Source organism: Seriola dumerili, unplaced genomic scaffold (assembly GCF_002260705.1).
Source record: "Seriola dumerili isolate Sdu_G_001 unplaced genomic scaffold, Sdu_1.0 BDQW01000068.1, whole genome shotgun sequence".
Taxonomy (NCBI): Eukaryota; Metazoa; Chordata; class Actinopteri; order Carangiformes; family Carangidae; genus Seriola; species Seriola dumerili.
In genome coordinates, this window is record NW_019174323.1 from 12861041 (window position 1) to 12888952 (window position 27912).

General features: G+C 39.2%; 3 protein-coding genes across 3 annotated transcripts; all 3 read left to right on the forward strand.

The window, feature by feature from the left end:
- The first annotated feature begins 37 nt into the window (after positions 1–37).
- tsr3 (TSR3, acp transferase ribosome maturation factor) lies at positions 38–3610 on the forward strand. Its single transcript, XM_022743493.1, has 6 exons — positions 38–459; positions 959–1169; positions 1637–1830; positions 1948–2115; positions 2878–2932; positions 3288–3610. Exons 1-6 carry the CDS (start codon positions 342–344, stop codon positions 3421–3423), a joined length of 882 nt encoding a protein of 293 aa, XP_022599214.1. The 5' UTR covers positions 38–341; the 3' UTR covers positions 3424–3610.
- Positions 3611–3953: 343 nt separating this feature from the next.
- On the forward strand, positions 3954–12104 carry pdpk1 (3-phosphoinositide dependent protein kinase 1). The gene is made up of 14 exons (XM_022743488.1): positions 3954–4095; positions 6144–6434; positions 6647–6689; positions 6810–6947; positions 7128–7272; positions 7392–7489; positions 7600–7675; positions 7786–7854; positions 8074–8170; positions 8343–8516; positions 8694–8911; positions 9117–9174; positions 9491–9643; positions 9780–12104. The coding sequence occupies exons 1-14, from the start codon at positions 4072–4074 to the stop codon at positions 9891–9893; spliced, it is 1698 nt and encodes a 565-aa protein (XP_022599209.1). The 5' UTR covers positions 3954–4071; the 3' UTR covers positions 9894–12104.
- A 280-nt stretch (positions 12105–12384) lies between these two features.
- Positions 12385–27792, forward strand: kctd5 (potassium channel tetramerization domain containing 5). Its single transcript, XM_022743495.1, has 6 exons — positions 12385–12738; positions 19791–19899; positions 20316–20407; positions 20508–20603; positions 23422–23547; positions 26039–27792. Exons 1-6 carry the CDS (start codon positions 12517–12519, stop codon positions 26066–26068), a joined length of 675 nt encoding a protein of 224 aa, XP_022599216.1. The 5' UTR covers positions 12385–12516; the 3' UTR covers positions 26069–27792.
- The last annotated feature ends 120 nt before the right edge of the window (positions 27793–27912 follow it).

The following is a 27912-nucleotide window of genomic DNA, read 5'->3' on the forward strand; positions in this document are numbered from 1 at the left end:
ACGTGATCAAAATAAGATGTGAACATGCGCAGTTTGCTTCTTGGACTTCGACGTGCTTTCCACGATACGAAGTAGCGAAATCAACTTAACTGTATTTCAAAAGTTATTAAAAGCAAAGAAGGATAAAGAGGGCAAGGACTAGTTGTTTGGTGATAGTGTCTATGAACTTGTAAAGGGTGTACGCAAGGATAAAATACAAAACGTTCACTTGCGAATTCGTTTTTCAGATGTGCTGGTGGTGTAGCTAGCTAGCTAATGTCAAAGCATGTAAACAGCTACTGGTTGGTTTTAACGCATGCTGTAATCTGACAAAAACTAAGTAGTTGCTCAACTGGTGCAACATGGGACGTAAGAAACAGGGCAAGTTTGTACGCCCTGACAAAGGCAAAGACAAACGGCACAAAATGAAAGGGAAGTCCTTAGAGGCCTTTACAGAAGAAATGCACACTGCTTTTGAAGGTAATGATTGCATTTTTCTAATCCAAAAAATATGTTACAACAGTTTTGTGCTTGTCTCTTATATGTTGGCTACAAGACCTAGATTTTACAAAGCACAATCGTTCCCCCGTTTAAAATGCTGACTGAAATATTATAGGAAAGGCACATTATAGTGATTGTACCCAAGTATCTAAAGTAGAAGTACAGTATTTACATGACATTACTGTCTTTTAGTCTGGGGACACAGGGCCTTGTTCAGCTTCCAATGTAATGATTTAATGTTTATTTTGATATTGGCTGTTCATGGCCTTTTCAAATGTGCTGATGTGAAATGTGATAGGTTCTTCTTCTGTCAACTTCTGTTATCTTTATATACAATAACTTAATGGCAATTAATTGGTAGAAGATCAGTGCAGTTAAGGGAAAGCTCAGAGAAATGAAAAACCTGATGATATAAACACCTTGTACTTGAGCGAGGTTCACATTATAATTTACCCTTTTGTTACTATCTTTTTTTCAGCAAGTCTTCATGTAGAGGAAGGAGCAGAAGCCCCTCAGGTGAAAATGCCTTGTCCACTTGCCATGTGGGAGTTGGGTCACTGTGATCCCAAACGTTGCACTGGCAGAAAGTTAGTACGCAAAGGGTTCGTACGCAACCTGCGCCTCAATCAGAGATTTAATGGACTCATACTGAGTCCAATGGGCACAAAGTATGTGACGCCAGCAGACAGGTGTGTTGAGTCTCCTACTGCATCTACTGAACTCGTTAAAATAACCTCTAGCCTATACAGAATCTGTACATATTATTATTATTATTATTATTATTATTATTATTATTATTATTATTATTACTATCATAACACATGAATGTGAATTATGAGATCTACAGCCAAGCTAGAATATAAGCACATGCATTTCATAATAAAATTGAGAAAACTGAGAAAACCATGTGTAGGCCAAGCCAATAAATAGTATTAGCAGCATAGTATTTTTTAGTAATTAATTTTATGGTTTGATAACTGACTATGGTTCATGATGATCAAAATGATTAATAACCTAATCAATGGAAAACTTCTTCAATGTGTCCACTTGTATGTGTATTTAAGTTGATTTTTTTCTTTATGATATCTGTATCTTTGATCAAATATTAATCACACAGTTTGTGATTATTAAAAAAATGTTTGCCTTTTATGCACAGAGCGATTGTGGCTCAAAATGGTTTAGCAGTGATTGATTGTTCCTGGGCCAAACTGGAGGAGACTCCCTTCAATAAGATGGTCGGAACTCATCCCAGGTTACTGCCCTACCTCGTAGCTGCAAACCCCGTCAACTATGGCAAGCCTTGCAAGTTATCTTGTGTTGAGGCTTTTGCTGCTACATTCTGTATTGTAGGTAAGGTTTTAGCTTTACTTATTCAGGAATTATGTACTGTATTCTCTTCATGACTGCTTTTTATATCCCATGATAAGTTGTGGCAGTGGAAGTCAAACACACTATCTGATTTTCCAGGTTTTGAAGAACTGGCAATGCTCTTATTGAAGAAATTCAAGTGGGGGACAGTGTTCCTGGAACTCAATAAGGTTCTGCTGGAACGCTATGCTGCATGCCAGTCAGAAGAAGAGCTGCTGTCTGTAGAAAAGGAGTTTCTCACGTCCAAACCAGAGGAGGAGGAATTTGGTAAAATGGGGGAGAAATGTATTGAGATCCCATCCATTGTTTTCCCTACATCTTTATGTAGCAGTGGTGGCTGGGTATCATTTTGGTTTTAGTCCTATATTTGTACTAGTGTTGTTTTGTCTTCATGTTGCCCTAAAATAGATCATTTTTATTTAACTTAATTATGGTGAATGCTTTCCTTCAGAAGAATTATGGTGGAATCGTGAGTAACTACATTTTAGGGAAACTGGACTAAAATGTAATAAGTTTATTCTATTTTGTAGTTGCTCCAACACTGGTTGTATTTTTTTTTCTATGGTGACTCCCCACTGCTAAATAATTATTGGGAAAACACTGGCGTCATTCCTTTTAGGGATGTGAAAATCATCAACATGTTGTAGTTCTTAAGGAACTGAATTACTTATGAGTAATATAATTAATCAAAAAATAAAGGTCACTGTGCGTTGTGACATCTGACCTATAATTCTGTAAACACTGATGTGAACGTTCCTTGTATTGTTTCCTAGACTGACCATCGTTACATAATAAGAGATAATTGCTATTTTGTTTCATTTGATTTAGATTCATTTGATTCTATTTGAATCACTGAACAAATCAGAAATGTGAGCAGTGATTCAGTAGTTTGGAACAAGGGTGATTGTTTCATGAATCTCTGGAAAATCCCCCCATATAGAGAGGGATGCATGCTGTTACGGAGTTATGACCTCTAATGTTGAAGCTATTTTTTTCTTAATGAAAGCTAATTACTGGTCTCATTCTCAGATCCTTTTGATGTTAATTCAGGAGTCGAATGTAGGAATCTCAACAGACATCATTGGTAAGCATTAAGTAATAAATTTATAACTTCTATCAAAGTGAGGTAATCCGACAGATGTACTGTTTTTTTGCACATCTTGTAGTGATACATGTGTTGATAAATTAATAATTAGTGCTGAACCTTTCATTTTACTGCTGACAGTTGTTTTTTTTCATAGTAGTATGTCACTTAATAAAGCTTTTAAATTTGCAACAGAAAGTGACCTGCTGTCAGCTAAAATAAAAAAAAACAAAAAACAATAACCTAATATTGCTGGGAAAGTACCAAATATTCTGAAAAACACATCTGAATGTCGATAGTTGTTTTTCCATGGGTGTGGTTACTAAGTTAATTAAACTGTCATTTCTGTATTAAGTGCACCTGAAGATGCTGATTCTGGTGAGGATTCGGACACCTCGGACGATAACGAAGATGAAGCAGAAGATGAGAAAACAGAAAGCAATGGCGAGTCAAGAACAGTCTCAGATCATGAAGAGGAAGAGACTGAATGAAAGTCATCACAATAAAGTGTATTTCAACTATGAATCCCTTTTATACAATAGCTGGCAAAACTTGTTTTAAGAAGTCATTACTTATAATGACTTTTTTGGGCTATTGAGTTTTGTATCAAAAATGAAAGCTTGATTGTGTGTTTTTAATGTAAATGCAGACAAAATAAATGAATATTTGGAACCTTCAGTAGATTTAAGTTGCATATTGGGATACGGGGTTTTCACAGATACCCACGGTTGGATGGATATAGAGATTATCGGTAAAACTAGGTTTGTGGGTTTTGTGAATTCGGGCTACCTCTACATAAACGTTGAGTTAAAATGGTATAAAAGACCTGTGGATAAATCTCTCTGCAGCGCATTTTTAAATCTGAAACAGACTGGCGCAAACACAGTTTTTAGGCCACGTCTACTGTGGTATTTGAATATCAACAACTGCTGCTGTTCGACTCCATCCCTATCAGTAGATGAAGTTCAGTCGGTTGTAAATGTGGCGAGGGGGGCGGACACAGCGGGACTCTCCTCTGCTGTCCTGCGCTAACATTGTTGTGGAACGACGTCACAGCTCGAAAATGAAGGCGCAGAGGCAGCCATTACTGGAGCTTCTCTAATTATTTTATTCCAAATAAATACTCGAGGAAAACTCCCATGGCAAGAGCTACAAGTCAGCTGGTAAGTGTTGCAACTTTAACATGAATAACAGCTCGAAGCCGGTGCTTAAAATGTACAGTGCGGCGGCTGTTTGACAACAAATAGTTAGGTCGGGCCTTCATCTGAAGAGCGGTGCTAGCCGCAAAACATCGTTTAACGTTACGACTCACTAGCTAGCAATGTTAGCTTGCTAATGTTGGCTAACACAACACCTAATGTTTGCTACGTTAATCGAGGTTGCCCAACACTTGTCTTGTTTCGTGATTAAAGCTCCTGGGAAATATTTGGTGCTGATTTAGCGTTAACACGCGCATGCTATTAGTTTTGTGGGTTGTAGAGCCGTTCCCGTGGTCAGTATATGTTGGCTAACGTTAGCTATACGGGTTCGCGCTTTCGAACGATGCTGCTACTTGCTAACCAGCTAACATTAGCTTTATTGCGTTCCACCTTTGGGTAGAAGATAGCATTTAAGGTTAACGTTATGTAGTTCGACTGTCAACCCATTAACTTTCAAATTTTGACATAAACGTCACCATACTAACTTTCATAATGACTAAATACCGTTACGTGAAAATAGCATTATGTTTTGAAGTTACTTATCTGTTACCTGGCTTGCTAACGTTAGCTAATTGCCTGACTGTTAGCGTTAAGTTTATAACTCGCTGTCAGCGATGGCCGGCATTATTTGACAAGGCAGCAGGAGCTAACGTTAGCCTGCTAGCTGACGTTAGTTAGCAAAGAAAGTTCGCACAGGCCTGTTGTTACCCGAGTACACAGGGTTAGGGTTAACGTTAGCTGCGGTTTTCTACCAACAATTATATGTTTGACTAATAGTAATGGATCAGTTGAATGTTATATGGCCAGTTGTCAACCATACAGTCAAGTCCGGATAAGGCAGCTAAATGGCCACACCTTGGTTTTGAATGAGAAGAAGCTAGGCCAACTGAAATAACTAACGTTAACTGAGGTGTAAGCTGAACAATATCACTACTGACTGCTATAGTAGTTCAGTAAGTCAAAAATAATAAACGTTGGTAGAAGCACCAAACTCTTTGTTGGAAAGCACAACCTGTCGCTGTAGGCTATGAGTCTTCAACAGTCATTTGGTGGATTTCTCGTCAGTGTTTGTTTGCGTTAGCTGCCTTGTCAACTTGATCGTTTAGATAGAAATTTGAGTTCCGTGCAGTCGTGGTAGTAAGTACACCTGTCACATGAAAGCAGTTACTTTGACATAGTTTTTACAACTTCAACACTGCAGGGTGGGACCACCAGGTTCCAAAGCGGCTTCTTCTAGTTGTTGTTAGTCCTTATCAAACAACTTCTAGACTTTGTTCCTCAAATGGTCTCACTTTAAATTATTTAAGTCACAATATCCTACCAAGAGTTTTAGCTACAGTAAATTTAAATTGTTGACCTTGGAGAGTGGGTCGACCCTATATGATCCAAATCCTCTAAATCTGATCTCTTCAAAAGTTATTTACACATTTTCTGGAATAGCTTGTTTTGTAGTACATTATAGTGTTTTCATTACAAAGTCTACTGCACCAGAAAATGCAACAAATTGGATATATTAATGTGGGCTATTTTAATTTATCAACTATTTAAATATGAATTGTGCTGCACTATAACCAACCAATTGCTAAATCTCACAGAATGAAGATCCCAATCCCAACTGAAATGACGGATCAAAATGCTAAACAGCAAACATGTCCTTTTCCATAAACACAATGTTTAAACAAACTGAAATTGGTAGCTGTCTTCACTGTTGTTGTTATTGTTATATTCTAATATTTACTCCTAGCATATGGTTGCTTGATAAACTTGCCAGCATATTCATTGCTGGTCACAGTGAATGGAAGAATCATATTTTCAGTCGTGGTATATTAGTGCATTAAAAGGTGTGTTTTGACAGTTTTAGAATAGAATGCAGAGTCACCTGTATTTCTCAAGTGAAGATACACTATTCAAATCACATATAGACAAGGTGTTGTGTGTGTTTGTTTTTTGACAGTAACTACAACCACATCACCCTGGTTGATATATCCTCAATGCTTCTTCTTTTGTTTCAGTATGATGTTGTGCCCATTCAGCCCAGTGTTGTCATCTGTTCCTGCTCGCATCCATCAATGGTAAGAAACCACCCTGACTCCTGCTCGCCACTTGCTATCCCAGGCGCAAGCAGTAGCCACTGTCCCAGCATGGAGGGCTCAGGCTCAGAGGCCCGTGCTGTAGGAGCGTCTGCCAGCAGCCAGGTCTCAGACCTCCGCACACAGCCGGCTGTCCAGACCCCTCAGCCCCGCAAGAAGAAGCCAGAGGACTTCAGATTTGGCAAGATCCTGGGAGAGGGCTCCTTCTCAACGGTATGTTACTTGCATTCCACTTAGTTCTGAATTATACTTGGGTAGATGTTGCTACATGCTAGCATTCTTTTGATTAATGTACTTGGATGAGTCATCCTCAGTTCACTTGAGGTGAAATGACAAAACAGGCCCTAAGAGTTACCAGATTTTCTCCTAAGTCTGACAAGATAGTAACATTCCATCTTATGTTTTTTCTGTTTTTTTATCCTAAGGTTGTTCTGGCAAGAGAGCAGGTAACAGGGAAAGAATATGCAAGTAAGTAATAACACAAAGACTTTTGGTGAATGCAGTGAATTACACTGTATTATCAAGAGAAAATTACTAGGTATATTTTTACTATTATTATATCCTGAAATTTTCTTTTCTCTCCTCCAGTTAAGATTTTAGAGAAACGCCATATTATGAAAGAGAACAAAGCGCAGTACGTCAAAAGAGAAAGGGATTTGATGTCAAATCTAGATCACCCATTCTTCGTCAAGCTCTACTTCACATTTCAAGATGATGAGAAGTTGTGTATCCTTCAACAAGTACAATTTGTCAAGACATCTTGTATATTAATTACTTACCAATTGTTTTAATTATTTTATTTTTTGAATTGTTGTATTTATTTTTTGTGATGAATAAAATCTTAGATGGTATGTTTTTACAATTGATTTCTGATAATCACAGTGATCCTTAACTAGCTGTTCCTAGATTTTGGTCTCAGCTACGCCAAGAATGGAGAGCTCCTGAAATACATTCGCAAAATTGGTTCATTTGATGAGACCTGTACTAGATTCTACTCAGCTGAAATAGTTTGTGCTCTAGAATACTTACACAATAAGGGGATAATACACAGGTAAGACTTTCTGGTTTCATCTGAAATGGTATTTCTGTATCTTTGTTGTTTACGTATAAAATTCTTCACACAACATTAAGTGTTTGTTTTACCCATCACTTATAACCTGTTCCTTTCAGAGATCTGAAACCAGAGAATATTCTTCTGAGTGAAGAGATGCACATCCAGATAACAGATTTTGGTACAGCAAAACAGTTATCATCAGACAGTAAACAAGGTATAACCACATTCCTGATTTTATTTGGGTCATGAATTTGGTTGTTTACTTTCTATGATCAATATCAACGTACTCATGTGTTTATTTAATTTTTTTTCTATATTTGGTAGCAAGAGCAAACTCCTTTGTTGGAACTGCACAGTATGTGTCTCCAGAGCTGCTAACAGAAAAATCAGCATGCAAGAGGTAACTTATACTTATATACTTGCGGATCACGGTTCTGTTTTTATGTTTGTCAGATAAGAATTTTAACACATCTGTAATGTTATGTCTTTTTTGTCTTATGTTTTTTTCAGCTCTGACCTTTGGGCTTTGGGATGTATTATCTATCAGCTGGTGGCTGGTTTACCACCGTTCAGAGCTGGGTAAGTACCAAAGGGATGTTGCTGTCACAGCTCAGTTGATTTTCATGAATCATTCTTCCTCATTTGTCAGTATTATTTAAAGTGCAACAAATGTTAGGTGTGAAAATAACCTTGCCCCAGTAATATTAATCTAGCAATATATTTATATAAATATTTCAATGGTGGCACACTTTCCAACTGTCTCCTTTTTATTTTCCTCTCGTGTTTCATATATTGTAGAAATGAGTACCTAATATTCCAGAAGATAATCAAGCTGGAGTATGAATTCCCAGAGAAATTCTTCCCCAAAGCCAAGGATCTTGTCAAACAGCTTTTGGTGAGTTATCAAATACCACAATCCATATATGTAAGATAGAACAAAGTGGTATTGATGTCTGCAGCAAAATTAAATGGGTATACTAGTTATTGGTGCTGGTATTGGTTATTTACAGAGCAATACTTTTCTACTGAATGAAAACACGTCGTATCCGTTTCTGTTTTCCCCTCAGTCACTGGACCCTTCCAAGAGGATTGGGTGTGAAGAGATAGGAGGGTACGACCCTTTGAAGCAGCACCCTTTCTTCGATACCATCTCCTGGAGTGACTTACACCTACAGACACCCCCCAAGCTCACCCCCTATCTGCCAGCCATGTCTGAGGATGATGAGGACTGCTATGGAAATGTAAAATATTTTATGACTCTGTAACAATCCAGACCTTTTGTTGTCCACTGTTTGCTTATTTGTGGGAAGATTTAGGTGTGATACCAGGTTGAAAGAATCCACCAAACCTTGAACAAATCACAAATCTTCAGTCATCCCTCACGGTACGTTTTTTCACGTGTGTCTTTCCAACCTCAGTACGATGATCTCCTGAGCCAGTTCAGCAACATGCAGGTGGCCCAGTCCAGCTCATCACACTCCCTGTCACCACATGAGTCCACACCCCCGCAGCGGTCCAGCAGCAACATTGAGCAGTACATCCACGACCTGGACAACAACTCCTTTGAGCTGGACCTGCAGTTCACTGAAGAGGAGAAGCAGCTATTGCTGGATAAACAGACCACTGGAAACCCCTGGTAAACCATTCTCTACATGTTTCACTCGTGTCAGCCTGTTGACATATCTGTATTAGAGTGCTCTTCATTCTTGATTCAAAGTCTAGCACGAGAAATGTGGAACAAAATTAATAAATATAATGTTCGTTTGTGGATAAGTGTTTGTTTAGCTATCACAACATACATTTGTTGAGGTGGAAAAATCTGCTGTTGCCTATTTACACAGGCACCAGTTTGTGGAGAATAACCTGATCCTGAAAATGGGCCCAGTGGATAAACGAAAGGTGAGTGAATTCAAGCCTTTATACCTGAAATTTTTATATTACTTTATTATATTGCCATATAGTTATTATATATTTAGAATTTCCAAGAAATGTAACTCTTTTTCAAGTACAATTTTTATTTTTATTTTTTTAGTAGCTATGTGTTTTCCAGAAATAGTTGGCCAGCATCAGTGAAGTCTGTTCCATGGCATTATTCTGCCTACTTGTGTATAGGAAATAAAGGGAATTCCCTGCTGTGGTGTGGAAAGTCTCTTAGGCCTAACAGCCCCCTCTGTTGGTCAAATAATGTCTTTAACTGTGTGGAATTCCATTGCAGGGTCTGTTTGCTCGACGGAGACAGCTGCTTCTCACTGAAGGACCACACCTGTACTACGTGGATCCTGTCAACAAGGTCCTGAAAGGGGAGATTCCTTGGTCCCTAGAGCTACGCCCTGAGGCGAAGAACTTCAAAACCTTCTTTGTTCACACGGTAAATAACAATTTCTGATGTCTGTCAAGCACATTTTCCTCCTGACATGTTGATACTTGTCTGCTGTTTAGAATCTCTTCTCACATGTAGTTCACCTTTTTTAAATATTTGTTTTCCTTTCCTGTGATTTTTGCAGCCTAACCGAACATACTATTTGATGGACCCCAGCGGAAATGCTGACAGATGGTGCAAGAAGATCCAGGAAGTGTGGAGAAAGATCTATCAAAGGCACCAAAACCCTGGCCTATAGGAGTACAGTTCCTCCTGTGGCCACTCCTCTTTAGCTCTGAGGCCAATCACTGAGCAGAGTAACACCCTCTTTAGTGCCCTTCATCACCGCAGTGTAAACAAACTCTTAGAGACGCTGGCATCTAGACCTTGTTTGTTTTCCTGAGTAGAACCATGGGAAAAATACAACTTTGGATTCAGGGTTGCTTTGCTTGTTCTTTGTGCTCTCTGTGAGGCTTCAATTGCATTTTTCCATGTATGGATGATAAGACTGCCACCATGCACATCTGCTTTTTGTACATTCTGCAGGGGGAATAAGAAGGGCAAGCTTGTCCTGTAGAGTGACACAAGCTTGGGTACCGCTAGGACTATCTCAAATGCAAGGACTGGTTTCCTGCTTCAATGATACCATAACACAAAATCTAGCTTTTGTGAACCAGAGCCTATCCTGATATCTTAATTAAACCATATCCTAATCCTACATCGTACGTGCAAGCTGTAGTCAGGCCCCACTTCTAGTGCATATACTCCATAGTTGTAACTGATACTGTAAGCTGATTCAGTCTCACACGTTTACCAAACTCAAATCCTATATATTTTTGTCAGAGCCCAAATGTCCCCACGGTATTTGAGTTGTTTTTTTAGTCTCTTGGTACTTGCTTATTGCAGTCCAGTTAAGGTCTCTATGTAACAAAGCAGAGTGCCGGTCTGCAGTGAGACATGGGTCTGAATCAGTCTCTGTATAAGTGTGAGCCTTCCATAGCCGTTACTGAGGATGTATTGCTAACAGGGGGTGGGTAAACATGCCACTAGCTTGTACTTCCTAATCATAACTTGCTTATCTTTCCTGCATGGCCAGTTTTGTAGCTCAGCCTTGTCCGCTTCCCTCTCCTAGGGCACTGGAGTTAAAGTTTATTCAAGTTTAAAGGTGGGTATTTTTGACTGCATTGGCAACCATAACGATTATTATTGGATGATTTGGCTGTTCTGTACCATTCACTGGCTATTTCTTTGTGGTGTGAATTCTTCAATTTCTTTTTCGGTGGGATAGTCGGTTCATCTTCTTCAGTATGTCCTATTGAAAACAAAATCTTATGTGCTGACCACCCCATGCTGACCAGAAAACTTACATCAACAGAGATACATACACATACTATCATTCTCGGAAGCAATCACAGTGAAGCTGTTGTCCCTGGACAAGATGGCAGAACTGCCTCATTGGGCTCATTAGCCCGTCATTTTTTTCATTTTTTTTTTCATTTTCATTCTGATGTTTGGCCCAATAGAAATTAAAGCGATTGATTTAACTTGTGCTCTTGTTTTAGCAATATGTATTATCATAATGCTTTTAATTTTTGACATATTACCTTAAGGTCCTTTCCAAAGGTCCTCTTCCTTCAGCTGAGTCTGTGTGTGCAGTGTGTGACTGGAGTATAGGTGAATAGGACCCTCTGGCCCTGGGGCCCGGGGCTCGATGTGGTTGGATGTCAGTTAAAGGATATCTATCTGATCCAAATAACCGATGAAATTGCTGTATCTGTCTATAAAGTTGAGAAAGCACTAGAGAAGTGTTTTCCTCTAGTAAGAAAAATTGTTTGAATCAAGTCGATGGCAGTCGGTTACATTGTGTATGGAATACTCTACCTGGCTTGTAACTGACTAGAACTGTGATGTACAGATGATGTATTATTAAAATCTGAAGCAAGTAATGCAATGATATTAGGATACAGTTTTTGTATTTTTATTCTTGTATAAGGTTATTTGATGGCTATTGTTTAGCCTCTAGTTCATTCTGTGTTATTTAAATTCTAATATATGAATCATATTTGGATTGAAGTCATGTTCAGGGGCCATGTTGTGTATGTATTGAGATGTAAAGCCTTTGAATGTGAATAATTATTGTAAACTATAATATTTTACAGCTTTTTTCTTACTATATCATACATTTTCTATTTGCTCAGTGATTTAATCATATTCTGATAATTTAATGAATCTGTTCATTCTCTCTCTGATTATTTGTGCGCTAGGTCAGTAGATGTTGAATGATGAATTTTCCACTTAATGCTTGGTAGTCCAGTAATTAAAGCATGTAGGGATTTAGGCATACAAATAAAGCCATGTGTCCTGTCTTCTGTTAACAACCACAGTCGTAACACAGTGAAAGCAGCAGCATTCAGTGGCAATGGCATCTCACATTTTTTCAGCATGTAAATAAAGTACCGGCCCATTATCAGTGTGTGTGTGTCGTGAAAATTACTTTAATTCACAATATATGCATACACCACAGGCGAAAGAAAATGCCCTGATTCGTCTTGCACACTGCAAAAGATCGTTTACGCGAAACACGTGAACAGGGTGTTTTTCACCCTCGCTCTTAAGATGTTTTTCATCTCCAGTATCTCAGCAGCGAGAGATCATTGCTCCACATTGAAGCACCAGTAGATCAATCTAGGGAGGACCTCTTTCCTCGGATAATTTATGCAAGTGTCTGTCTGTGCTGGTGGAGTGGGTTAGTAGGAGTGGCCGAGGAGCTGGCAGCCTGCTTTGCATGAATCGTGGACTCCAAGTTAGTGGCTGCAGCTTAGATATTTCCTGTCAGCCGCACAGACAGATCCGAAGCAAGGGCGGAGGAGACGAGGAGAGGGATGGCAGAGAACAGCTCCGAGACGAGCGGCTCCGTTCACCGGAGATGTTTGGCCCATTCTCCGGCAGAGAGAAACATTTCATCCGGTGTCGGGGCATCGAAGTGGATTCGACTAAACGTCGGGGGCACATACTTTTTAACAACGAGACAGACGCTGTGTCGAGATCCAAAATCATTTCTGTACAGACTGAGCCAAGCTGACCCCGAGCTCGACTCCGACAAGGTAAATGCTAAGCTAGTCCAGCTAGTTAGCACTATAGTTAGGAGCGTACTTAGTTAACTACATTTTATTTTCCACGAAAATAGCTTTTAATTGCTCACTGCATTGTTTAGCATGTAGTTTGAAGGTAGCTGCGCTTACCATCTTGCTTAATAAGATTACTAGCTTTGTGAAAATTGGTGTTTATTCAAAAACTCAGAGCTAACTCATTTTTGTTGCTAGCTAGCATTAGCTCGCTAAGCTAGCTAGATTCCGACAGTCACCACATGACATACGATCTTGCTGCTAGCCTGTGTGTAGCTCGCTCATTAGTGTCTTAATAATATAAGATGACAGATCTTGCGGTTTCCTTCGTGTTTCGTTTAAAGTGTCGACTTTTAGAAAAGTAAGTGTAGTGGATTTTTTTAAACATCTTTTTTTGTGAAAATAGTTAGTCCCCACAGTAGTTGCAAACTTTCCTCATCTAAAGCCGATGCATTGCATTGCACTCGTTGAGGTGTCATATAGCGAGCAAACCTATTTTTCTCATAACGTGGATAATGTTGACAAAAAAAACTAATTACAGCTACAGTTTCGACTTTGACCGGCGATGTAGACAATATAATCCAGGTTTGAATATGATGATAGTGGACTGAAATATTTAATCTAAACATTGGGTGGGTTATTTCACTCGGTGTTAACAGCCACGGGAATTGTATGGGTTAGCTTTAACTTTAATTTGAATAATATTCCAGTTACCAAATCTTTAACAACAAATTTCAATTTTTAATTATATCATGTTCAATTTGATACACTGTCCACCTATAGCTATTTCCCGGCGTTTTCACTGATGGCGGCGTCTCCAAGCGTTAGTCCTACAATTAACCAACCAAATCACCTACACATATAAGACTTTATTGCTCGATCAGTTTGTGTTTTTCCCTTCCTTTTTTGAGGTTAGTCTGTGTCTTGGCTCTGTCTGCCCTGCAGTAAGCCTATGTTCTGGTGGTGAGGCTCCCCTAATGAGTACATAAGTCATTGCCAAGTGGGGTGAGGTGCTGCTGTCAACTGAGCTGCGGGATGAAGTCATTCGTCTCCCGGAATGGCCTCAATGCTCCAGAAGCAGGCTTCTCTCTGTTTGTCCATCTGCCACTTTTAACAGCAGTGTGCGTGCTTTAAGGCCCAAGGCACGGTCAAAAACAATTTATTAGTGTCTGTGTACATAATGTAATGTGCTCTGTTTTCAACTGTTCATTTTACTGCCCTATTATTCATTGTTTTCATCTACTTGCACATTTTAATCTTCACCCCTGGCCCCCTTTATGCTAAGCTGAAACCAAGGCTCATCTCGTATTTTCATGCAAATATCTTAATCTCTGAATAATCAGCTTGCTTTTTTGTCAGTTTATCCTCCCATGAGCAACGGATCAGTCCATCTCAATCCCTTGTCTTAAGTATGTATCAGACTCTCAAGCCATTACTGTACCTTTCTCCTGCAGATTGTCTGGGTTAAGATAGCTACCAGTAAACGGCAGGTTCATTTTAGATATTACATTAATGGCCACCGTATCTTCCACTACATATGTTATGATTTTTTTTTTTTTATTGCAATGGAGCAAAGAAGGCTGTTTTTTTTTTTTTTGTTTTTTTTTTTGCATCACATCACACACAAGTGAATAGCAAGCCCAGCAGAGTGGCAGATAGGGGTAGAGCTCTGTTTTTGGGCGAATACAGTATTGTGTTTCCCAGCCAAGGAAATGAGTGGTTCAGCTCTCAGTCACGCAGGCTGACGTGCTTCAGCAGGACTCTTGAGGAGAACTGCATTATTCATGTTGTTGACTGAAGCCTGTTTTGCACATTGGGGTAGACCAGGGAGAAAGTGGAGGAAGTGCTGTCACATGCACAACCGTAACAACTTACTAGTTTTCTTTTTGAATTGGTTATCTTAGAATTAACAAATGCCACTCGTGCTGTCATGTTAGTGATATTGTATTGTTGTTAACAGGTTTTTAAGGTGCAAGTGACTTAATTCATGGTGAAAGATCATAAGATGGCACATCTGTCTAAAAATTGTCAATTGTCGAGTCCACGAGCTGAGAGATGCACATCAATCGGCATCTATCCCTTTGGCAGATGCCTCCTCCAACTACTCAGCTCAGGGCCACTCAAGTAGAGACCAAGCTTTCTAGCTTTGAGAGCTGCATCAATTTTTCAAACACCCCATCACAAAGGATTCTTGTTCCTTCAACATCTTATTCTTTTCATATTCATATCCATTTGCTGCCTGAACAACTTCTCTCCACAGCATGTGTGAGAGAAAATATGGCCACGTTTAATGCCAGATTCAGGTTGTATGTCATGCCTGAGCACACTGTGGGAGGCAACGTAAATATTTAACGGTGATATCGTCTCCTACTGCTCTATCTTCTTGCAGTAAGTGCTCAACATAGCACTGCAGAGTGCTATTGGCAATTGGGTGCGATTCAAGCCTTTATCATTCTAAAGCAACTTTATTCACAAAAGCCAGGCACCTACAATTGATCATTGTCTTGTGTTGCAATAAATTAAAATGCTGCCAGGTTGAATTTTATTTTGCATTAATCTCAGTCATCAGTGAGACCAATCTTTCACTTTTAGCATCTTTTTCTATTGCAGTTCATATTCCTTCTGCCTAGAGAAAGCTCCAGGTTGCAGTGATTTCCTGGCTTGCCAGCTTAGCCGTGGAGCTACTTAACTGCTTCTCATCATGACAGCAAAGCTTTTACGGGACTTTTACAAGGAGCTGTTCATTTAGTGCCTGAAACACTTTGCTGTCATAAATTGTTCTGCAAAACGCACTGATGGTGTTACCTTGCAGAGCTGAAAATGGTAGAATGGCGAGAAGTTCCTCCCAGCCTTGGTGAAAGGTCAAACATGCATTCAAATGACAGTGTTAAATATTTTGAAATATGAGATAGTTTCACATAATATAGCCCTGATGTGATGTTTGTATTATTTAAAAGATGAAGGCCTGTTTGACTATGCCATTACTGCTTCACTACTCCAGAGAGACTCCTGGCTCCCACTCTACAAGGATCAGACTTCCACTTGGCTAAGTAGTACAGTCATGTGACTTAGAAGATCTACTGCAACATCTTTAAGCGCTGTTTCTGCAGGGGGCTTGTGCTCCAGCTTGGCTGCAGCGAAGGCCGACTTCACACTTGATAATGCTTTCATTCTTTTTATTCTTGGCCTGAGCATAGTGGAAAGCCCTCACGTGATCGTGTTAATTGTTTTTGTATCATGTCTTGGTGTAGTTTGTTGGATAATTACTTTTAACCATCTGTCCTATTGAAAGAGAGACTGAAATTTTGCAGTGAATATGTGTGTTTAATGGTTCCATGCAAATTTCTTATGTACACCCTTTATTTTAATCAGGAGCAAGCATGCAGCGACTTGTAGATTTTGTTGAATTAAGACTCGACTGTCGGTGTTAATGTGTCTGCAGAAAGCCTTATTGGACATCATGTGCTTGAAGGGTGGGTCACCGTGGTATTTCCTGTGGGAGGATGTGTATTGTGTGTAAGAGAAGAATGATAATGTTAATACGCTACACTTCCCTCTGTTGTGAAGGCCACCCTTCTAATTGGCTTTTGTTTATCTAAGTTTTTAGTTGAGTTGTCCTCAGTTTGGATCCAGTCATGGTTAATCCTGATTTGTCTTGGTTGTAGTGACTGTGTGAATGGAAGGCTTTGCAGTTTGAATATTTCTGCAAGGCCAAACCACAAAATGCCATGTAGCACGCCTGACCTACACTGAACTGACCTATTTCTGGTGGTTATTGTAGGCTGTGTTGACACTTCGGTGTATTTGTTGATATCATCTGGTCTCTTCGGTTTGGCTTTGTCCCATGCAGGTCTAACATTTTTATTTCATTAATAACAAATCCTATGATTTATGAGATTTAGGGTCTTTCAAGATGGTTTGTTGGTGCATTTCACCATCAAGGTAGATACTATGTTCTCGTACTCTTCACAACCTTAATATTTGTAGATGCTGAGCTGGTTTTGATAATGGTCATTGTGTTACACAGAAATGGTGAACTTTCTCAGAATTTACTAATAGCTTTCTAATTCTTACTTTTCAGTTTGCCACCTCTGTCCTGCCTGTCTATAGTACATGCCAGCAGCAGCCCTCCTCCTATTCCCTCACTGTCCCCACCCCTCTGTTGCCCAGTGCTACCCAGCCTGGGCCCCCAGAGACACAGCCTTTTGTTTTTAATTAAAAACACTGTCCCCTTTGTGTACATGGGTCCACATCAGAGGCCATCTTTCTCTGAACTGGGGCACTGTCACCCCAAGTTCCCCGTAGATACATGTGCACCTAAAGGACCAGCCACAGGGTTGTCAGTACAACAGGTCAGGAAGTGGAAAGTTTACAGAAGTGTAGAGTACACACTCGGTAGCTTTGCGTGTTTGATCAGTGGGAGTGTTTTTGAGGCAGTATACAATAGTTTATTTGTGTAGTGCAATTGACCTTTTTCACAGCTGACATTTTGACTTAATATATTATTCTAGTAGGATGAGTACAGGTGTTCCTAATAACATTGATGATGTCTGTGTTATTTAAGTGTCCCTGTGAGCCAATATGCACAATACCAGGAACCCTGAAACCAAAGTGCTAACTGGAATTCAGCTGTAATTAATGTTGTTTACAACTGTCAAAATGTCTTGTGAGAAAAGGGCAAATACATTGTCTCATAGCACTTTTCAAACCCACATTCAAAATTCAATAGACAGACACAAAAAACAACCAGTTGCTGTTTTTCTTTGCATTGCCTCAGTGGATAGTGTAGAGCCAGGAGGAAGAGGGGTACGTTTGACAAACAAGTCTTAAATCAAACTGGAACAACTGGTAGTTGTGTAATAATTGGGCTTCTTGAGGGTCTGCTAAATAGTCTTAAGGTTTTACCATTTGCATTCCCTGGTTGCAGTACAGAAGCATATCAAACTCCAGAAACTGAATTAATTTCAAATGATTTCACCTTTTCAACCATAAATTATGATATTTTTTTCCTGGGCGTTGTCAGACACAGGTGTAAGCAATAATATTTTTAATTGTGCCAATGGAGCCATCATTAATGTTATTACTTACACCTGTGCTTTTCCTGTTATGACAGGTCAACAGGCCTGCTGTGAAAAAGGTCTCCATATCTGGTTCATTTGGCCTTGTAAAGTACAAGGTTGACAGATTTTTGACAGGGAACAACAGGAAAAGCAGTTGAGGCAGTCATATCCATAGTATGAAAAAACCTGTTTTGCTCTCAAGGTCATGCTATATTCATGTTTTTTTTAATATTTTGTCAATATAATTCTACTAGGCACAGTTGGTTCTGGTCTCCCCAGCACTGTCAGAAGTTAATAAGAAATAAAAGTTTTTGTGCTTCCAAAGGGTGAAAGAAAAAGTTAAGAACTGGAAATATGTGGAAATATGGTAAAGGTCTTGGCTCAATAAATACCTTTTTTATGAGCTCATTATATATTTTAAGTTGCATTCAATACCCACACAATGGTGGCTTTTCACAGAATGTTTGTAATACCTATTTTATCTTATTGTTGATAATCATTGGGTAACATTTTATATGAAATGATTATCAGTGGTTACAGGTGGCTATGTGGTAAAAAAATATATAAATAGTTGGTGCAGGGTGGCTTTTGTGATGCAAAGAGGAATAGATAGAGGCCAAGAATAGAAGCTTAACATTCAATGTGAAACTCAAGCGTCCTGTACAGTGTGGCTTGAATATGAGTTGTGCAGTCTGTTTCCTCCATTCAGGCCCACCTGTACTTGTGCTTAAACTTCTGTGACTATGAAAATGTAAAGAACTGACACAGGGCAATGAGACCAGAATAGAGCTCCACTGGGCTCCGGTGGGATATTTTTGCCTTGGAAAGGAGGTCAACCAACCAAGAGGGTTCAGAGATTCATTACAAAAGAAAATGCACTGGGACCTTTTCTCATTATTGGAAAGATTAATGGGTTTTGAGTTGAATCCATCTCAGGACTTGTGAAGAGGCGCTATGTAGCTATGTACATGTGCTTGCCAGTGAAGACTTAGCTGTATGTCTGATCTTGGTCATGGCCTGGAGTGTATGACAATATTTCTGTGTTCTTGGGTAAATAATGTCAGATGCTGCACCAGCCAGTGATGCTGCTAATTTGCACCTGAAGCCATATACTCAACTGATGCAAAGTCAAACATCCTGTAGTAAAATTTGCCGAAGGCCTTTCCTCTATACAGAGTATTTTACAAAATGTCATGCACGTTTGACTCACTAAATGTCACATCGTATTACACAACTTTTAGTAGTAAACTGAACAGCTGTCTAACTACTGCAGCCGACATCGAACTGACTTTCATATTAAGTGTGAGGCCAACTATGTGACAGACCAGACTCGGCTAATCGTCAGTTGTAAGCCAAGGTGCTTCCTCCCGGTCCCCTTGGTGGATTCAGCCTGCTGTTCCAAATCTTTTTCTGTTCTGCTCTAATTGTTTTAGCCTCCTCCTTCCCCGTGAGACAAAGACGGTCTAATCACAGTACTTAAAGAAATAGGGGAATACCCAGTGGTTGTGAAGGAATCGGGATCAAACCCAAGGCCTGTGGGAACAGTGAAGTGATATCCCAAAGCTGTTGCACGCGTGTGTGGCTGTGTGTGCGCATGTCTTATCAGCCCCTGTAGAGATTATCAGCACAGGAGCTGACCTCGTAATTCTCATCCCCCGAGTTTTATTCACTGATGCATAATGTTTGCCCCCCCCCCCCAGATTATGTTTCGGATTATGTTTAAAGCATGCACCTGCTCATTGGTTTGTCTTGAATCCTCTGAAATTTTCAGCAGGTGTCGGATGAGAGGATTGAAATCACTTTTTGTCTCTGTGTGTCTATACACTACTGGATCCACAAAATTAAATTGATGTCAGTGTTTTAAGTGTGGGAAATAAATGTTAGACTTTTATTTGTTTTTTAAATTGAAAACTGTGACAGTGAGTACAGTGTAATTGTATTAATCTCCTCTTCCTCCGTTTTGCTTTTCAGGATGAAACTGGTGCCTATCTCATAGACAGAGACCCTGCATACTTCGGGCCAGTGCTAAACTACTTGAGGCATGGCAAACTGGTGCTCAACAGGGACTTGGCAGAGGAAGGTAACGAAATATTTTCCAAATCAAAATACAGTCTACTATAGCACATTAAATGCATTGTAACGGTGTGAACATTTGTTTTCAACATTTCACTTCATTACTGTTGATTGCTGGTCGAAACGTTTTTAATATCTAAACAACAGCGATGATGATGATTGCAAGGGAATGACAGCAAAGAAGTTTGGGTATTTTTAACATTTCCATCTAAACTTTCCATCCACATTTCAGTTTTAACAGAACACAAGTGCAATGTGAATAATTTGGTTTAACAAATATAGATTTACATACGCTTTTTGTTGTAGCATCTCTGCAAAACATTAGATGCCATTGTTTACAGCTAAACCTAATTTTTAGTTTGTCGCAGCAGAATATGTTCCGGCATGAAAAACTTGAATTGTTTCTTTTTCACTGTTTTTAAGGTGTGTTAGAAGAAGCTGAATTCTACAACATCACATCATTAATAAAGCTCATCAAGGACAAGATCAGGGAACGTGACTGCAAAACATCACAGGTACATTCCTTGATGAATGTAACATTTCTGTTCCATTTATTTTGGGAATTATTTCTCCCTTTTCATCTAATTTCTCTCATGTGTTCATTCTTCCTCTCAGGTTCCGGTGAAGCATGTGTACCGGGTGCTGCAGTGCCAGGAAGAGGAGCTGACACAGATGGTGTCTACCATGTCCGACGGATGGAAGTTTGAACAGGTAAATCTCTTCTTGCAAGGTCACAGCAGCAATCCTCCTTTCATGTGCTTCACCCACCCCGCTATGCTCACATTGACCCAGAAAGTCCAATCCTCAATATTGGAAATGGCTAAAAAGCCAAACAGCAAATCACATCTTTCTCAATGTCCGCATACATGATCCGGGCATCCCTTCTGTGCTCTGATTGGTTGTTGCAGCTTGTCAGTATAGGTTACGGGCGGGCCCACCAGTCAGAGTTTCTGCTGATTGTGTCAAGGGAGGTGAAGGGAGAGGAGTCTGCTTTGCCAAACAACAGCGGAGAGGTGTGTCCCACAAATTTCTGTCCACGGGCTGGTCACTGCATGGTCCCAATGTTGTCCATACACACCCCGTTGGCCATTGTTTGTCCTTGGTAGACACTTAGCTGTTAGCTCATTTTTTTTTTTTGAGTTGATTATTTTCAGTGTTCATTTGTACTGCTTGCTCACCAGTGAGGCTAAAAGAAGATGACATCTTTTTTTTTTTTTTTGTCTGTGGTTTTGTTTTATTACATTTTTTTTTTTTTATTCATGCTGCATTCACAGTTTGTAAACTTGTCAACAGCTTTCTGTGTTCTGCTTTGATGTAGCCGCTCTGGGGGCTGTGCTGTAATATAGTTCTGGTTCTTTAGAGGTGAAACTCTAAAAATGTTGTTTCATCTTCAGCCAGGTAATGTATCTTGTGAGTAAGATTCAAACATTAAGAGTGAATAGCCCACATTTACATTAGAGCTTGTTTTTTTTTTTTGTTTTGTGTTTTTCTTTAAATGAGAGAACACGTTTGGGTGTAGAAAGTATTGGATGTGTGAATGAATTTCTCTGACACGAGGGATCATTGGATCTCCCATCAGAGCTCAAATCTCACTAATCTCTTTACACAGGTCAGATGGGAAACTCTTAGAAACACTCCTTATGCAAAGCTTAGCATGGTCATCAGCCCAGAAGAGTCTTTTGGGAAGAGCTTTAATGACCCACTGCCTTCTTTAAGACTCCATAAATATACATGTATAGATAAAATGTTTTTTTAGGAGTATTTTATGCTGAAAATTGTAGGATTTGGTGTGTGTTGAATTTCTAGCAGTGTGACAAGTGTAATCCAAGGTAGCTAGTTGAGATTATTTGGTCTTTTTTTTTTTTTTTTTTTGCTGTGTTGATGCCTAATGTAAGACTGATCGCTTAACAACAACAAGTCTCCGGCAGCAGCGGCTAATGAGGCGATGCCTGTCTGAACATGCACACCTGGGTACTGAGGGTATACATGTAGTCTGCAGTATGCACACACTTGACATTCAGCAATAGAAGCAGTTATACAAGAACAGGGATTGCTGTTTTTTCTCATGTTTTTCAAGGTGTGCTTGCAGTTTGTTTATAAAGATCTGAAAGGTCTCATCCCTTTATTTGTCCTCTTGTGTCCTCTGTCTCTTTTTATTTGGACTGATGTGACTGGGAACAGGAAGAGTAGAAGTTACCATGTTTATTTATCAGATGTATTTGAAGATGCCGTTAGTAGGATTTTCTTACACTAGTCCTTTTTGCTGTATGACATAATCTAATGTTTCAAGGGGAAAAGTTACCTGCTGTTACAAGCAGTAGCTTCACTGACATTTTCACTTGGTTGACTTTGGGTTGCCCCTAGTTCCCTGGACAGTCTTAAGTAAACCCTTGTGATAGAGTGGAAGCTGAACAGTAGTAGGTACACAACAAAATACAATTACAGACACAATATTAAAGAGTGCAGCTCCATGAATACCATGCTAATGGTATTGATCCCAAATGATTTGACACTGGAAGCATTGGAGAAAATCCTACACATGATGTCTGTGTTATGGTACCACTAACAGTCAACTCACATGTCAAGTCACAGAGCTAAAAAAAAAAAAGGGACTGAAACGATGGATGGGAGTGAGCTACTTTGTGGTTTGCTCCTTTTTTATTTGTTTTGTAGCGGATACTGTTGTTTTTAAAGCTTCAGTTTTACTCATTCACTTTAAACAAGCCCGGTCCTATCAAGTCAAATCCACCAGTTTCCATTTATTTTCAACCAGCATGTTTGCTTCCTGTGGTCACTGCACTTGTATTCTGTCAGTGATTATCTGCTGATCATGTTTTTTTTCTTTCTATAGTGTCTGCTCTTTTTTTCATGGTTATTACTTTATTTTTGTGGACCACTGGTTATTTTATTTCTGTATGATTTTACTTAGACAACTGTTTGAGTTTCTAATTAGGATTTCCATGCTGGCATGTCTGCAGGTCCTGAGAATGAATTGCATTCTTTATAAATGTACTGACAAATACTCAAAACAAATGGCAATTTAGCAATTAACTCTTTGGTATATCTGGTTTAAATTGCTTAAGTGGAGCTCCGTTGTGGCCTAGTGGTCTCAGTGTACCATGAAATTGTGCAACCATGACATCCTGGGTTTAAATCTGACCAAGAATCTTTGTCATGTTTCATTCCCACCCTGACCCACATCTTATGTCACTGGACATTGCTGTCGGTCTAATTACGGCCAAAAATGTGAGATAATTAATCCTAAAAACAAACTTCAAAGTGAGAGTTATACAGACAGTACTCAGATTGTTCTGTATGAACTGTTTTGAGCTAAGAAAAAAAAATTGAATATATTGAAAAGTATAAGTTGCAGGAACCTGTAGACTCTGTTTGGTCATCAACCTCTTTTACATTACTTTTAACATCTTCCTACCTCTGTTTTCCCCACCATGAGTAACCCAGTTTTTGCCTCTATTTCATCAGTCTAAGGCTAATTCTTCCCATGTGCTCTGCTCTCGTGTCTCTCTAGCTGGTCAGCATAGGCTCCTCTTACAACTACGGAAACGAAGACCAAGCCGAGTTCCTGTGTGTAGTCTCCAAGGAGCTGCACAATCAATCATACGGGACAAACAGTGAGCCCAGTGAGAAGGCTAAGGTAAGTGAGTGTGAGTGTGGAGAGGCCGGTAGAAAATACATCCATAGCAAACATCTGTGAATGATGGCCTGTGCTGGATGTTTTAAATGCACTGCATTTATGAACATGCCACCAGGGGACAGAGAGCACCTCTAGTTTATTGATGAGAAACCTCTATGAAGGCGAACATTGTGAATATTCAGTGCTTCAGTTAAAAACTAGACCGCCTGTACCGCAAGTGATAAAAAGAGAGAGGAAATGAGGAAGATAAGATTAAAGCAGAGCAGCCATTAATTTGGACATGTTCTTTTTCTTACCCAAACCTGCACAGGAGAGCATTGTTCGTTGATGAAAAACGTTCATTTTGATGTCAAGGATGGGGGGGTCACAAAATGGTGTTTCTAAATGCATTAACCCAGCATTTAGACTTTGGTCGTGTTAGATTTCACCTCAAATAAAAAAAAAAAAATCTCCAGTATAATCCATGCTAGGAGCATTAAGAAAGCCCAGGTCTGCAGATTAGCGGAGCAAGGTCTGTCATTCTCTCAAGGGTTTTTGCACGAAGCAGGAGGCACACCCTGAGGAATTCAAGCTCCCATCAGCTTGTGCCCACGGGGGCCCCACTCCTTGAAGACAGCTACACATGAAGAAGCACACCATTAAACCTATATTCATGCTGCTGTTTATTTAAATAGGAAGATGAAACGCTGCCAGTGCATCTTTCAAACAAATGTTGAGAAAGAGTAGAGACTTTGTTGCTATTGTTTCCGGGGGCACCTTGTCCAAACTTGTATTTTATAACAAAGAATTAAAATATAAAATCATCAGTCCAATGTATTGCAAGGATATGTTATTTGTGTAAAAGGCCAGATTTGCAGACATTTGTGACAAGTGAATTGAGTCCATTAGAAAGGTCTCCTCAGATAACATTTGAATGTGTTTTGTGTCTTTGAGTTCTGCATGAATGTACAGTAGTTGTTCATGTTAATCCCCTCTTAACATGAGCCATTAGTTTTTTGTTTTTTTTCTCCATGTTCTCCTTTCCTATATTTTACTCCTCCATTCATTTCCATTATTTTACAACATGCCTTTCTTGTCTTCTTCTGTGCTGTCTGCATGCTGCATGTTGCTCAGAGCGAGGACGAAGAGACAGATTATGAAATGAATGACTCTGATTAGGGTTGAGCACTTATGACTCACTGGTGAGCGCTCAACAGCTCGTAGTGCCTCCATCACACCTCCTGAGTTTGTTCTCCTCTTCCTTTCCCATGCATCCCTGATGCATTTTACACTACTGAAAAACTTCAGATACTTAAACCAGAGTAAAGTGACAGATTCAAGGTTGGAAATCAGCTTTGGTCTTCAGAGCCTACAAGCCAAAGCAAGATGAAAAGCCAGATGGTTCCTGCTAAGACAGGTCAAATACTTCTTTGCAGGCGAACCTCTTTGGAGCCAGATGGGATGAACTCAATTTGTTTCAGTAGTGTAAATAAGACCCTTGTAATTATTGCCATGCTCACAGCCTTGGTTAATGGAGGGCATGCTGAATCATCAGCTGCTGCAGTTTGACCATTGTCCTTCATTCAATGACATTGTAAAGGAAGGGAGGGGTACTCTACTCTCTCTGTTCATTTTCATTGTCAAAAATAGTAGTAGTTGTAGTTTTGCTTGCACAGCGCTGATAAAAATTGATGCAAAAATTTCATATTAATTTCATATTAACCCTTCAGTGTTAAATTCCAGTAAATGTTCTTTGCTCCTAGGCAACAGGTTAAGTTGCTCAGTGTAACAGCAAAATGCTACTAAACTAAATGTACTTGTTAAAATTTAGTTAACACCTGGACAAAAATATGCAGTCCTTACTTCTCAGTGACATTTATGTAGCTGTTACCACATTTTGAGCCGTCTTAACCCCTTTCAGCTGAACTACAAGAAGAGCGTTCCACATTTAGACCCTTGAGATTAAGCCTTTGCATGTGATGGCCCCAAAGTTCCAAAAGAGAGAAAAGATGCACCAGAAATGCGATTTAACAAGCAATTGGAAATGTTTGTTAATTGAAAAATGTTATAAAATACCATCTGCAGTGAAAACTAATTATGAAATATTACATTATGATTCCACTGCTGTTTCCTGGAAAAGGCTCTCATCTTGAATTTTGCCCCTCTTCATCTCTTTTTTTATTTTCATCTCTTTAAGTTCAGAGGCATTCGGGGCACTGTGGTAAGCTTCAGCAGCATGTAGAGTAGTTTCTAGCACTGCTTTTATTTTCTTCACTAGTGCAAGCATTTCCCTTTTTTCTCTGCTTCTTATTCACGTAGCACATAGAGTAAATGTATGAGCGCTTCTGGCTGGGAAACAATATGAGGCAGGCATGATTGCTTCGGTTTAAGAAAAAAAAAAAAATTGTTTGACTGCTGAAATACAGGGGGTTGTAGAGAGTCAGTACTAAATGACTCGTAGCATGTTGTACATTGAGATTTTGTTCATTATATCATGCTTTTGTCTCTGCAGATTCTTCAGGAAAGAGGTTCCCGGATGTGAAGAGGACTTAGTATTATGAGCTCCAGGTGTTATGATGCAAACATATCATCTTTGTGGAAGAACGTTTGGCACAATGGAGATTTAAAGGGGGGGTTGTGCATTTATTTTGTGTTTTCCCTCCATTTTTGTTTTTATTTCTTGATGTAAATAAGTCTGTTTACTGACAATTTGTGCCTGTACATTTAAACTGGACCTTTTTAAATTAGGGGCAAGTTTTTTTTTTTTTTTTTTTTTCTAATTGAAAGTAAGGATTTGCAATCTACAAATGTTTTATGCTATAAACTATGGCCGTCATCATATAAGGCCAATGATTCACTCAGGGTCATCTATTGAATTAATTATATCCTCCAACTCAAGGGTCTGGTAAGGGATCAGTATGGTCTTTATAACTCAAAAAAATCAACTCAAAATAATTGTTTAAAGATGTTAAGAAGGGAATTGTGCATTGATTAAGCACATGTTAAAGAGTTAGGCTATTAAATGTGAAATTTACCCCAAAAACAAATCGATAAAATGTTTTTTCCAAAGATTTCAAACCGTTATACTGAGATTTGTGATCATGAGGATCCCAACTATACATCACACGTTTTGTCAGATGTAGTTGAGGTGGCATTTTACTTTGATTCAAAATATTTTTCCAGTTACTATTCAAGGTCAAAAAAGGAACAAAATGTCACTGTGATTTGTCTGTGTAGGTTAAGGGGCATTACGTAATTTATCACTTACAGGGCTTTTATTGGTGATGGGGAAATGACCTGTAATGAAGAGAAGAAAGTCCCATTTCACAGCGACCCTGTTCAGACCTGGCATTACCATGCGTGCGTCTCAGATGATCCGATCACAAGAGGACAGCTCTAAGTGCAGGTGTGAAAGCACCCAAGTGCATTAAGGATGCATGTGAGATCAGATCACTCGAACCACATTTAGAGGTGGTCTGGATTGCATATGGCCTCATTCTTTTAAGAGTTTGAACGCAAATGTGTCCTGAACCACGTTGAAGGATCGCCTACTCAGATGTCGTCCTCTGCTACAGTCAGGTTTCAGTTTCATAATAACTCAAAAATATTTTTACACTTCTCACAGTGTTTCCCATACATCAGTTTATTTGTGGCGACCCGCCACAATATCAGTATTGACTGTCACATATTGATTTTCTACTTTTTGGGCTTTGCAAACAGAACATAAGTACGTGCTTATTTGTTTGTAGAGCAGGGAACTAGGATCCGATCACAAGTGATCACTCGAGATGCATGTTAATGCAAGGTCTGAACAGGGCCGTAGGCTAAGTAAGCTAACTTGAGAGACACGGCAGATATGGCAATGCAAGATACTTATTTTCATTCACGTTCTTGGCTTGAGAAGTATATGTGTTGCTACTGTAGCTGCTTGTGAGAACATATACTCTATCTTGGAACCTTAGTAATCCATTTACCCAGTGATTTGGTCATTGTGTGCTGTTAGGTCAAGTAATACACATTTTCAGGTCCTTTTACCTGTATTATAAGGATTTAACTTTTAAGTATTGGAGATACATTTAACCGCAAATGTTCATGCAAAATGTAGAATTTTATTAGTGTAAAGAACTAAAAATTTGCTCTCTAAATGTTGTAAAGTACAAGTTAATTTTAATGAACTTCTAGTTTAGTTTGAGACCTCATGTTCATAAATCTAAAGTTAACTGCCAAAAAAAAAAAAAAAAAAAAATCAAAGGTGTTTCAGATATGAATTTTGTTTTACAGTGATAATATTTTTTAAACATCAGTGTCCTCCAGTGATGTCCTGTTTCCTGTCAGGAAAAACATCATCTGAGACAGTGGCGTCTTTTTTTTTAACTTTTTCCCACT

What these genes read in the sequence shown, in the direction of transcription:
- tsr3 (XM_022743493.1), top strand. Translation starts at nt 342, where the DNA reads ATGGGACGTAAGAAACAGGGCAAGTTTGTACGCCCTGACAAAGGCAAA. An exon ending in AATGCACACTGCTTTTGAAG is followed by an intron (nt 460 to 958) that starts GTAATGATTGCA and finishes TCTTTTTTTCAG; the next exon opens with CAAGTCTTCATGTAGAGGAA. An exon ending in TATGTGACGCCAGCAGACAG is followed by an intron (nt 1,170 to 1,636) that starts GTGTGTTGAGTC and finishes TTTTATGCACAG; the next exon opens with AGCGATTGTGGCTCAAAATG.
- kctd5 (XM_022743495.1), top strand. Translation starts at nt 12,517, where the DNA reads ATGGCAGAGAACAGCTCCGAGACGAGCGGCTCCGTTCACCGGAGATGT. An exon ending in CAGGGACTTGGCAGAGGAAG is followed by an intron (nt 19,900 to 20,315) that starts GTAACGAAATAT and finishes ACTGTTTTTAAG; the next exon opens with GTGTGTTAGAAGAAGCTGAA. An exon ending in AGCCCAGTGAGAAGGCTAAG is followed by an intron (nt 23,548 to 26,038) that starts GTAAGTGAGTGT and finishes TTGTCTCTGCAG; the next exon opens with ATTCTTCAGGAAAGAGGTTC.
- pdpk1 (XM_022743488.1), top strand. Translation starts at nt 4,072, where the DNA reads ATGGCAAGAGCTACAAGTCAGCTG. An exon ending in GAGAGGGCTCCTTCTCAACG is followed by an intron (nt 6,435 to 6,646) that starts GTATGTTACTTG and finishes TTTTATCCTAAG; the next exon opens with GTTGTTCTGGCAAGAGAGCA. An exon ending in ATCTTGTCAAACAGCTTTTG is followed by an intron (nt 8,171 to 8,342) that starts GTGAGTTATCAA and finishes TTTTCCCCTCAG; the next exon opens with TCACTGGACCCTTCCAAGAG.